The following is a 12811-nucleotide window of genomic DNA, read 5'->3' as shown; positions in this document are numbered from 1 at the left end:
CATATACCTTTGTATCTTATTACCTTGTATTTTAGTAGTTTACATACTGAGTATAAAGTTTTCTAGGGCAGGGAATAAATTTTTGAATCTTAATGGAACTTCTATGCAAACATCGAATTTTCATATAGGTAGTGAATATTTTCAATTTTTTGTTAAATTTGTGAATGAATCATCACACTCAAACACAAATACTCAATTATACTTACTAATGCAGTTTTGTCTGCTTTTTGCAGGTACTGGTCCAATATGGTTAAATGGAGTATTTTGTTTTGGGAGAGAATCATCTATTGAAGAGTGTAAAATCAAAGAATGGGGTGTGAGAACCTGTTCACATGATGAAGATGCTGGAGTAACTTGCATTTCATAGTCTATCATATTTTCATCCATGATTATGAGTTCATTATTTTTGCAAAATGATTTATTACCTTCCTCCAATTAAAATCTGTTCAGTGAATGTTTTAGAGTTTGTGAATATTGTTGGAAGGATTTTTTTTTTAATTCCTGGATATAAATACTGAACACCTTCATAATTACTCTATGTTTCTATTCCAACATTTTTAACTTCTCTATGAACAGATTTGTAAAGTAGAATTTTCTAATACGATGTGTTTATTTAAGTTTAGGGCTTCTAGATCACAAAGTCCAATGGTAATGGAAACATATACCAAATTTTGGAGCCAATTTATGATATCTTCACCACAAGACTACAGTTTTTGATATTTTTGTCTTCTTTGAAATCCCTATTTAGTTTATTTTAATTATTTTGAATAAGAGAAAGATTGGGGCCATTTCCACTGGGCCAAATTTATGAAATTTACAAATTGCATACATCTTTAAAGGAAGAATCTCACTCAGCTTCTTGAATCTGATATTGGTTCTAAGATCTCTGAATGTGCAATAACTTAGCTGATAGATAGCAATGTTATTAATGATATGTCTGACTTATTTTACATGGTAATGTACTGAAATTATTTTGCTGAACCATAAAGTTTGTTGAAAGCAAGATATATGAAAGGGATATAGATCTACCATCACTACTTGACAACATATTCAAACTATATGTGCCCCAATAACTGGTGGACCAAAAATTTCATCTGTCAATATGGAACTCATTTTGTTATACATATTAATTTGGGTTGGATGATCAACTTGTTAGAATTCTAGGACATTGTGTATAAAATGGAAAAAAAAAATCTACTTCATTCTAAGAAAATGCAAATGTCTTAAAAGCAGAAGGAAGAGAAGTTTCAACTCTCTCTCATGCCCCGAGAGAGAGAGAGGCACATTCAGCAAATCCTAAGGGCCTATCCTAGAGTGTGAAAGGCCACCCTGGGAATAGTTTCTGTATCATGGAAGTGACTGGTTAAACCTGCAGTCAAACTGACAGTTATTGTTATTGAAGCCTAACAAAATCTAATCTTAGTCCTAAGAAGAACATAATTTTTGAGTTTCCTACGCCCCGTACATAGGAACATACAATTATAAAATAGTACTATTAAGGAATTGTCTTACTATTCTCTAATGGAGATATGCAAAAGCATGGGCTTTAGCATTTTTTCGTATCCTGAAGTTGCACTTCACAAACAGTCATCAAATAGTAGACTCACTGCACTCTCACTTGAAAAGGCAAAGATATTATTTTGGAATCTGAACTATTGGAAATCACCTAATGAAAACACATTTTTATCATGTTATATTCTTCTAGTTGCTGAACAAAGGGTATTTTCTCTGGCAGTGTAATTTTGTAGTAATGAGAATGGACTCTGAAACCAGACTGACTGGCTCAAACCCTGGCTCTGTCTTGAGCTAGTTATTAACTACTTGTGCTGAGTTTTAGTGTCTTAGTATTTCCATCATAAGATAGACAATATTGTATTAAAAAGAATCATTTGCACTTTCAGCCTGCATAGGATGTCAGATCAGTGTGTATGAATTGTGAATGTAATATTGTTAATGCTATATGGATACTGCTTTACCCATTCGTATAGGCACTTGCATCTTTAAAACTAATAAATTATCTAAATAATTTTTTTAACAATTCCAAAGATTTATTTTCTAAAATTGGTACTACACAATTTAAAGCAAAAGAGGAGAAAATCACACAAAATCCATGTTAAAAGAGCCCAGGGCTGCACGCTGCCTTGGAGGAATGGGGTAGCTTGTGCACACCCCAGAGGTGGGCAGACGGGAGGGCAGCCCTGGGCATCCAGGCTCCAGTCTATTGTGAAGCAATAAATACAGGGGTTGGTGGAAGCCTCTTTTTCTTTAACATGTTACATGCAGTAAAGTAAAAATAGTCACCAGCGAGAAAACCAGGAAAAAATAGTTGGAGGGTTCTTCCTTCTGACAAGTCCAAGTCCAATGGCAACTCTTCAAGTATTAAAAAGAACTAAACTGGGGCCTGCGCCTTGGGCTGCCCCTTTGCACCCTGGCTGGGGGTCTTCTGAGCTTCCCATGGATCCCCTGGGACCCACTCAGGGAGACTAAAAGCCATTTTTGTAATCGAGATAGAGCGCAAAGTTCAGTCTAGTCAGAAAAAGAATTTCACAGTGACGATGCAATTTGGGAATTTGATTTACTTTGGAATGGTGAACTGCACTAATTTTCCAGGATGCAGAAATCTGTGTTTTGCTAAGAAACAAACAAACAACAACAACAAAAACCCAAGTGATCAAAATTGATAGATTCTATTTGTCTGGTTGACTAGAATCAAGGTAATTTAAAGTGTATAATTTTTTTTTTAAATGAAAACCAGTCACTGGCAAGAGATAGACTTACCATCATTGGCTTAGAAAAGTATGTATTATTCAAACTTAAGGACTGGAGAGTGGTCTATAAAGCCCAAGGCCCCATGACAATTAAACAAAATCAAGGTTCTGGAAGAGAGGAGGAAGGAGTGATGGCTGTCAAGTAGACAGCTAACAGTGTCTTCTTCAAGAAGTATATAGGAAATGTTAATGTTGAAATAATTTTGAATTCATGTAAAATAGAATATAGCAACTATAGGAATACCTCTTTGGCATTAGATACAGTTTTTATCAACCATACAACCATAATATAGTCTGATTTTTTTTTAACTATACATTTTGGGTTGATTCTTGCCACTTCAGTGACTTTTGGGTAATAGATGTATAAATGGTTTTCCTTTTGTCTAATCTATCTTCTTGTTACAACACAAAAATAGAACATCATTTATAAAAGAATATTAGCCTGTATTCTGCTGACCTTTTATTAGGTACTTTGTTTTACAGAGTAACTTCTATTCAGAATTTAGATTTGAGAAAACTACTCAAAGAATTCCATAAAAAGGTGTCATGAGCCTCAAACAAGGGAAATGGAACCAATGTACATATATAAATGTTCAGTTCTATCATATTCTGCTAAGAACGCATTGATTCTCACACAGTTTTGAATGGGATTGCCTCCTCTTAGCATTGTTATACCTTTTTAAAAATGCAATCTTTAAAATTTCATGTAGGGTGAGCCATGGTGGCTCACTGGCAGAGTTCTCGCCTGCCATGCCAGAGACCTGGGTTCGACTCCTGGTGCCTGCCCATGAAAAAAAAAAAAAAGTAAAATAAATAAATAAAATAAAATTTCATGTAACTTACAAAACTTATTTCCAAATTTAAGGTCTCTTAACAAAGCATAGTTTTAAGTGTAAGTCATTTAATATATTTACCTAAACAAGAAGGAAGAAAAAAAACTTCTATGACAAAGGCTTAAAGGAAGTGCATATGGAATGAAAAGATATATTGTGAGTATATATGAGGAAAGGAATGAGATTGGAAGAGAGTTGTCATACAACAACATTACTAATTAGCCCAAAATAATTGTTATTAATATTCATATGTTATTTAATTGTGAAAACGCAGTACAGCAGATTGTTAAGAGACTGGAATCTGGAGTCAGAATTCCCAAGTTCAAATTTTAGATTTACCACAGATTTTCTATTTGACTTCAAGTAAATTGATGTGACCGTTCTGTTCCTGTTTACTCACCTATAAAATGGTGATTAAAAAATGGCACCTATTTTAATGGTGAGTCTTAAAAAAGTTATAGTAAGTAAAGTACCTAAAGCACTGAGTATCACATTGTAAGTTTTTTTTATCGCTATTAGCTCTAAAATATATGCACTACATTAAGAATAGCATAAATAGGAAGATGGTGAAAGATAGTGGCTTAGGGAGGTATGCAATATAGTTTGTCCTCTAAGGCAGCTAGTAAAGAGCCAGGCACCATCTGGAGAAACTGTTTGAGGGACTTCCAGAATGAGATGCAAATTGTACACCATTCTGGAACCAGTACAAGAAGTACAAATAGGAGGCATTAATTTGATTAGCATCAAACAGTAAGTAAATTCTTCCACATTGTAGAAGCTGATGTCCCTCCACCACTGGCATACCAGGTTGCCTCAGAGTATCTCTTTAATGGGAAACAGAAGCCCTCTCTATTAGGAGCAAGGAAAGAAAAGTGCAACCAAGCTCCAATTGTAGATTTGATTAACAAATTTGGACAACTGAGTATCAGTTCTGAGCACAAACAAATTTACAATTCAAACAAGTAATAAATACCACATCAGCACCATTGCCAGCAGGGAGAAGGCAAGTCTGCGGGGAAAAAAATGTAAATCACAGCCTACTGGAATTGGCTGTTCTCAGAATACTGGAAAAGGGCTGAGCCTCATGAAAAGGGCACAACGAGCTGTGTATCAATTCCAGATCTTCAATGGTGAACCCAGGGGGCTGGGGACCAATTCAAAGAAGGATTTTGTTTCTTTCCATTTTTTTCTGGTAGTATCTTGAAAAAAGCAAGAAGCATTATCAGTTTTCAGGCCTGCCCCAGTCAAGGGTGGAGTTAAGGATTGCCTTAGAGACAAAGCAAAAAATCAGTTGGACAAGATAGTTTTCTAAGGACATATCTTTTCCAAGAAAGGAGTGTGTGTATGGGGGGAACTGAAAGAGCACCAGTGCAACTGGCAACTTTCATTCAGAGGATTTGAGGTCTAGGATTATCAGCAGCAGTTTCAATCAATAAAAAGCTAAGCCCAGCCTGTCTCAAACACTAAAAATAATTCAACCTACAGAAAGCAGAATGAAGCCTGCCTTAAATATGTCTCTGGCTGGTGAGAAAGGGGACTGATAGAAAAACTCTAAAGGTTTACAGCCTATAAGGAACAGGAAGTTGAGAGTGGCTGCTCTCACCACAATAAAAAAGATAAAAAATAAAAAATAAAGGAGGGGTGGCAAGGCTCAGTGCAGGCTGTGACTATTATTTAGAGAATTCTGACCTAGGAGCCGGAAAAAAGAAACTTTTTAAGCACACCTTCAGCCTCAGCCTCTGTCTCAAACATGTCCCTGTAAAGACTGGGTCTACTAAGAATTAAAGGCACAGTACCACTTTACACCTCTGAGGAGCAGCAGACTGACAAATGCCATGTGATGGGCTGGACAGGAAAAGTACAGAAATGAGAGGCTTCACAACAAAGATTGGCACCCTGCTGGATCTCATCCTCAGGGAGCCCTGATCCTAACTTCATGCCCTTTGAGAGTCCTGGGCCTGTCTTGTCTGAGAAAATGTGACTGGGGTTGATTCTACCCAGGGGCAAGCCTCCCCCCAGAGCTAGAGATAAAGGTAAAAGTTGCTAAAGGTAATGGAAGGAGTGTTAAAAATACATAGAGGCAAAAACCAGAACAAAAACAAAAGCAAAAACAAAAATAAAACAGCAGACCCATATTCCCTGAAGAGGAAGAGGGAAAAAAGAAAAATTTTCCCAGAGGTTAAACAACTGCATACATGATAAACGGCACTTAAATAAAACTTCCATACAGGCAAAGCAAGAATCAGAAAAATAAGGGTTGAAAATTCTGTTCAGTTAAATAGAAGCTAAGCTATAGATTTAGAATAAGTTGAACCAAATGTCAAGGAACAGTTAGAGAACAAAGCCAAACAGCAAGAAAACCCTAGGTAAAAATTTAAAAAAAAACCCTACACAATAAATAATCAAGAAAATCAGATACTTTGACACCAGTAAAAAAAAAAGGAAAGTCCGGGGTCCAAGGGTAGTTCAGTGGCAGAATTCTCACCTGCCATGAGGGAGACCTGGTTTCAATTCCTGGTCCAGGCACTTCCCAAACAAACAAACAAGCAAACAAACAAACAAAAATTAAACAAGGAGTGTTGCAATAATGGGACACTCAAATGGAAAAAGAATGAAATGTGACCCTCACCATACAGTGTACAACGAAAAAATCATGAGTCATACTAGGAAAAATGAAGATACGTCAAAGAAAGAAACGAACACTTCAAATGAGATACTGGTGTTGAAACCACTAATGAAACATGTTCAAACAAATCTCTGAAATCAATTCAGTGAGCTGAAGGAAAATGTGGAAAAAGAGATGAAGAATATAAAGAAGATACTGGGTGACCATAAAGAAGAATTCAAAACCTTGCAAAAAAAAATGGCAGAACATATTGGAATAAAAGGCAAAATAGAAGAAAGGAAAAACAATGGAAACATACAACAGCAGATTTGAAGACGCAGCAGAAAGGATTAGCAACCTAAGGACAGGACACCCAAAAGAATAGACAAGGAAAAGAATGTAAAAATTTAGCAAGGTCGCAGGAAATTGAACAACAGCATGAAGTGCATGAATATATATATTATGGATGTCCCAGAAGAAGAGAAGGGAAATGGGGCAAAGAGAATAACTGAATAAATATCACTGAAAATTTCCCAATTCTTATGAAAGACATGAAATTATAGTTCTAAGAAGTACAATGAACCCAAAACAGAATAAATCCAAAAAGACCTACTCCAAGACAACACTTACAAATCAGATTGTCAAATGCAAAGACAAAGAGAGAATTCTGAAAGCAGAAAAAGAAAAACAATCCATCACAGACATGGGAAACTTGAAAATATTAAGATCAGACTTCTCAGCAGAAATTTTGGAGGAGAAAAGGCAGTGCTATGATAAATTAAGATACTAAAAGACAAAAACTGCAAACAAGAATTCTGTATCTGGTAAAACTGTCCTTCAAGAATGAGGGGCAGTTTAAAATATTTACAGACAGACACTGAGAGTTCAAGAACAAGAGACATGCTTGTCATGGTTAGGGACATATGTCAACTCTGCCAAGTTGTGGTAGCTGTTTATCTGATTGGGCAAGTATTGACCTGTCTGTTGCAATGAGGACATTTCATAGGATTAGGTCATGATCACGTCAGCTGCATCCATAGCTGATTTCATTTGTAATCAGCCAAAGAGGAGTGTCTTCTACAATCAGTGATGCTAAATTTAATCACAGGAAGCCTTTTAAGGAGGACTCAGAGGAGACAGGCACCATTCCTGCTTCGGCTGGTGAGCCTCTCCTGTGGAGTTCATCCAGACCCTCCATCGGAGTCGTCGACTTCACAGCCTGCCCTGTGGATTTGGACTCTGTGTTCTTGCGGTCACGTGAGACACTTTTATAAATTTTATATTCGCAAGTGTTCCCTGTGGATTCTGTTTATCTAGAGAACCCTAACTAATACATCTTGGTACTGGGAGTGGTTCTTAAGAAACAGAATCTTAAAAATGGGTTTTTATGGATGATTTTCTACTCTGACTGGACTCAGAGACACTAAGGACTCTGATTCCCATAATCAGAATGACACTCCCAATCCATGGAGTGAGTTGGCAAAGGAGATAATCAAAATATCATCATTCGGTTCTCCTAATGCTTCGCTTGTACGAAGCCAGACTCTGGGGGATAATGTTTTTGACACCTTTACAGAGTTTTGTAGAAATAAGAGTTATAGAGATGTTGGTTGGTTGTTAGATACATTGGCTACATTAAGGGGTGGAAGGGATGGGCTTAAGGCTTCAAACGAGAAGCTTAAGCGCCATATGAAAGATATAGAAGTGTCTATGAGTATCCTGAAGGAAAATCTTATTTCCTGTAGCCGTAGACTTGAGATCTCTGAAAATCAGACTCAGAATCTCATTGTTAGAGTAGCAACTTTACAACGTAAACTGAAATCTCAGTATTGCATGGTGTCTGTCCTTAAAGTGAGGGCACTGATTGGAAACGAGTGGGAATCTGAAAAATGGATGGTGACATATGGATTGATAATGATGTTGGGGGCGAGGTTGAAACCCTAGGCCATGCTGAGTTTTCTCTAGATAACCCTGTAATAGTCTTCCCTGAGGACATAGCTGCCCCACCTCCAGCCTGCCTTGAGGAATTGGCCACCCAGCCTCCTCCTGAAGGGATTAGCCCTAGAGTGATTAATCCTGTTTCACCAGATGAAACTGCAAATGAAGGCCCTGAAGCAAATGGCTTGGAAGATATTTCTAATTCTTTTCATGACCCACCCCCACCACCCCTCGTTTCTTCCAGACCTATAACTAGACTAAAGTCCCAACAGGCCCCTAAAGGTGAGGTACAAAGTATCACACATGAGGAGGTACGTTATACTCCAAAAGAACTGTGTGAGTTTTCCAATTTATATAGACAGAAATCAGGGGAATATGTGTGGCAATGGATTTTAAGAGTGTGGGATAATGGTGGGAGGGATATAAGGCTGGATCAGGCTGAATTTATTGATATGGGCCCACTAAACAGAGATTCTGCATACAATGTTATAGCTCGAGCTGTTAGAAAAGGTGTTAACAGCTTCTTTGGGTGGTTGGTTGAAACATGGATCAAAAGGTGGCCAACATTACCTGAGGTTGAAATGCCAGAACTGCCCTGGTATAATGTAGATGAGGGGATCCAGAGGCTTAGAGAGATTGGAATGTTAGAGTGGATTTATCATGCAAAGCCTGCTCTTGCACCCCAGGAATGTCCAGAGGATGCACCTTTTACCAGAACAGTGAGAAATAAATTTGAGACTAGCACCATCATCCCTGAAGAGATCTGTGGTTGCACTTCTCTGTACGTCAGATATTACTGTAGGAACTGCTGTCACTGAGCTGGAATGCTTAAACACAATGGGGATGACAGGATCCCGAGTTGGCAGAAGCCAGGTGGCAGCACTTAATCACCAAAGACAGGATACACGTGGCTATTATAATAGACAGCAAACTCAAAGGAGACGTCAAAATTATATGACACGCAGAGATTTGTGGCATTGGCTAGTAAATCATGGGGTACCTAGAAATACAATAGAAGGGCAGTCTACTAAATTCTTGTTAGAGCTGTATAAACAAAACAGTTCTAGGTCAAGTGAACAGAAGTCTAACCTGAATTACAAAAACACAGAGTCACAGCCCCTTAATCAGTTTCCAAGCTTAAAACAGTTTACATACCCAGAGCCCCTTGAATAAAGGGGATGCCAGGTCCCTTTGGGGGAGAAACCTGTTACACTGCCACAAATTTATACTGTTAATCTTCCTCGAAGTCTTCCCCAAGGACACCAACGGCCTTTTACCAGGGTAACTGTGCATTGGGGAAAAGGAAATGATCAGATATTTGGGTGATTATTAGACACTGGTTCAGAAGTGACACTAATTCCAGGGGACCCAACATGTCACTCTGGACCACCAGTCAGAGTGGGGGCTTATGGAGGCCAGGTGATCAATGGAGTTTTAGCTCAGGTTCATCTCACAGTGGGTCCAGTGGGCCCCCGGACCTATCCTATAGTTATTTCCCCAGTTACGGAATGTATAATTGGCATAGACATACTGAGCAACTGGCAGAATCCCCACATGGGCTCTCTAACTCATGCAGTGAGGGCTATTATGGTGGGAAAGGCCAAGTAGAAGCCACTAGAACTGCCCCTACCAAGCAAAATAGTAAATCAGAAGTAATACCATATTCCTGGAGGGATTGCAGAGATTACTGCCACTCTTAAGGACTTGAAAGATGCAGGGGTGGTGATTCCCACCACATCCCCGTTCAACTCTATTTGGCCTGTGCAGAAAACAGATGGGTCTTGGAGAATGACAGTGGATTACTGTAAGCTAAACCAGGTGGTAACTCCAACTGCAGCTGCTGTTCCAGATGTGGTATCATTGCTTGAGCAAATCAATATATCCCCTGGTACCTGGTATGCAGCTATTGATCTGGCAAATGCTTTTTTCTCAATAGCTATTAGTAAGGGCCACCAGAAACAGCTTGCTTTCAGCTGGCAAGGTCAGCAATATACTTTCATTGTCCTACCTCAGGGGTATATCAACTCTCCAGCCTTATGTCATAATCTTGTTCTCAGAGACCTTGATCGTTTCTGCCTCCCACAAGATATCACATTGGTCCATGATATTGATGATATCATGTTGACTGGACCTAGTGAGCAAGAAGTAGCAACTACTCTAGATTTACTGGTAAGTCAGTTGTGTGTCAGAGGATGGAAGATAAATCCAACAAAAATACAGGGGCCTTCCACTTCAGGGAAATTTCTAGGTGTCCAGTGGTGTGGGGCATGTCGAGATATCCCTTCTAAGGTAAAGGATAAGTTGCTGCATCTGGCCCCTCCCACAACCAAAAAAGAGGCACAACACCTAGTTGGTCTTTTTGGATTTTGGCAACAACACATTCCTCATTTGGGTATGCTACTCCGGCCCATTTATCGAGTAACGAGGAAAGCTGCTAATTTTGAGCGCGGACCTGAACAAGAGGAGGCTCTGTGACAGGTCCAGACTGATGTACAAGCTGCTCTGCCACTTGGACTGTGTGATCCAGCAGATCCAATCGTGCTGGAAGTGTCAGTGGCAAATAGAGATGCTGTCTGGAGCCTTTGGCAGGCCCCTATAGGAGAATGACAATGCAGACCCTTAGGATTTTGGAGCAAAGTCTAACCATCTGCTGCAGATAACTACTCTCCTTTTGAGAAACAGCTTTTGGCCTGCTACTGGGCCTTAGTAGAGACTGAATGCTTAACTATGTGCCACCAAGTTACCATGAGACCTGAGTTGCCTATCATGAGCTGGGTGTTGTCTGACCCACCAAGCCATAAAGTTGGGCGTGCACAGCAGCACTCTATTGTAAAATGGAAATGTATATACGAGATGGAGCCAGAGCAGGTCCTGAAGGCACAAGTAAGTTACATGAAGAAGTGGCACAAATGCCCATGGTTTCCACTCCTGCTGCCACATTACCTTCTCTTTCCCAGACCAGAGCTATGGCCTCTTGGGGAGTTCCTTACAGTGAATTGGCTGAGGAAGAGAAAACTCGGGCCTGGTTTACAGATGGTTTAGCAAGATATGCAGGTACCACCCGAATGTGGACAGCTGCAGCATTACAACCCCTTTCTGGGGTGTCCTTGAAGGACAGTGGTGAGGAGAAATCCTCCCAGTGGGCAGAACTTCGAGCAGTGCACCTGGTTGCTCATTTTGCTTGGAAGGAAAACTGGCCAGAGGTGCATTTGTATACTGACTCATGGGCTGTTGCTAGTGGTTTCGCTGGATGGTCAGGGACTTGGAAAGACCATAATTGGAAAATCGGTGACAAAAAGGTCTGGGGAAGAAGTATGTGGATAGACCTTTCTGAGCGGGCTAAAAACATGAACATATTTGTTTCCCATGTGAATGAGCACCAGAGGGTGATTTCAGCAGAGGAAGGTTTTAATAATCAAGTGGATAAGATGACCTGTTCTGTGGATACCAGTCAGCCTCTTTCCCCATCAACTCCTGTCATTGCCCAATGGGCTCATGAACAAAGTGGTCATGGTGGTAGGGATGGAGGTTATGCATGGGCTCAGCAACATGGACTTCCACTCACCAAGGCTGACCTGGCTATAGCCACTGCTGAGTGCTCAATCTTCCAGCAGCAGAGACCCACACTCAGCCCCCGATATGGCACCATTCCCCAAGGTGACCAGCCAGCTACATGGTGGCAGGTTGATTACATTGGACCACACCCTTCATGGAAGGGGCAGCGATTTGTTCTAACTGGAATAGACACACACTCTGGATATGGGTTTGTTTTCCCTGCACGCAATGCTTCTGCCAAGACTAACATCCGTGGGCTTACAGAATGCCTTATCCATCGTCATGGTATTCCACATAGCACTGCCTCAGATCAAGGAACACACTTCACAGCAAATGAAGTGTGGGAATGGCCAGATGCTCATGGAATTCTCTGGTCTTACCATGTTCCCCATCATCCAGAAGCAGCTGGATTGATAGAACGGTGGAATGGCATTTTGAAAACCCAATTATACTGTCAAATAGGTGGCAAAAACTTGAAAGGCTGGGGTAATGTTCTCCAGGAAGCTGTGTATGCTCTGAATCAGCGTCCGCTGTATGGTGCTGTTTCTCCCATAGCCAGGATCCATGGGCCCAGGAACCAAGGGGTAGAAATGGGTGTGGTGCCTACACTATTTTTTTTTTTCAATTTTTTTTTATTAATTAAAAAAAGAATTAACAAAACAATTAGAAATCATTCCAATCTACATGTACAATCAGTAATTCTTAATAACATCACATAGTTGCATATTCATCATTTCTTAGTACATTTGCATCGATTTAGAAAAAGAAATAAAAAGACAACAGAATAAGAATTAAAACAATAATAGAAAGAAAAAAAAAAACCAAAAAAACCTATACCTCACATGCAGCTTCATTCAGTGTTTTAACATAATTGCATTACAATTGGGTAGTATTGTGCTGTCCATTTCTGAGTTTTTATATCCAGTCCCGTTGTATAGTCTGTATCCCTTCAGCTCCAATTATCCCTTCTCTTTCTTTTTTTTTAATTAACGGAAAAAAAGAAATTAACCCAACATTTAGAGATCATACCATTCTACATATGCACTCATTAATTCTTAACATCAATACATAGATGCATGATCATCATTTCTTAGTACATTTCCATCGGTTTA

The 12811-nt window shown here is 39.5% G+C and overlaps 1 protein-coding gene and 1 long non-coding RNA gene across 6 annotated transcripts in view; one reads left to right on the top strand and one right to left on the bottom strand.

Moving 5' to 3' along the window:
* Nucleotides 1–2038, top strand: part of MSR1 (macrophage scavenger receptor 1) — a 98654-nt gene extending 96616 nt beyond the window's left edge. For both annotated transcript variants that reach the window (XM_077144340.1, XM_077144339.1), the window contains exon 10: nucleotides 234–2038. In XM_077144340.1, the coding sequence (XP_077000455.1) occupies nucleotides 234–367 (134 nt within the window). In that variant the 3' untranslated portion in view covers nucleotides 368–2038. The remainder of the gene's footprint in view (nucleotides 1–233) is intronic.
* Nucleotides 1–12811, bottom strand: part of LOC143669742 (uncharacterized) — a 266208-nt gene that overhangs the window by 180871 nt on the left and 72526 nt on the right. The window contains exon 5 of one of the 4 annotated variants that reach the window (XR_013169026.1): nucleotides 3110–3549. The exons of the other annotated variants lie outside the window; for them this stretch is intronic. This is a non-coding gene — a long non-coding RNA (uncharacterized LOC143669742). Of the gene's footprint in view, nucleotides 1–3109; nucleotides 3550–12811 lie in introns of those variants that run through there. 4 annotated transcript variants of the gene reach the window in all.

Source organism: Tamandua tetradactyla, chromosome 26, assembly GCF_023851605.1.
Source record: "Tamandua tetradactyla isolate mTamTet1 chromosome 26, mTamTet1.pri, whole genome shotgun sequence".
Classification (NCBI taxonomy): domain Eukaryota; kingdom Metazoa; phylum Chordata; class Mammalia; order Pilosa; family Myrmecophagidae; genus Tamandua; species Tamandua tetradactyla.
The sequence above is the reverse complement of the archived record's forward strand: the minus strand, read 5'-3'. Positions and strand labels throughout refer to the sequence as shown.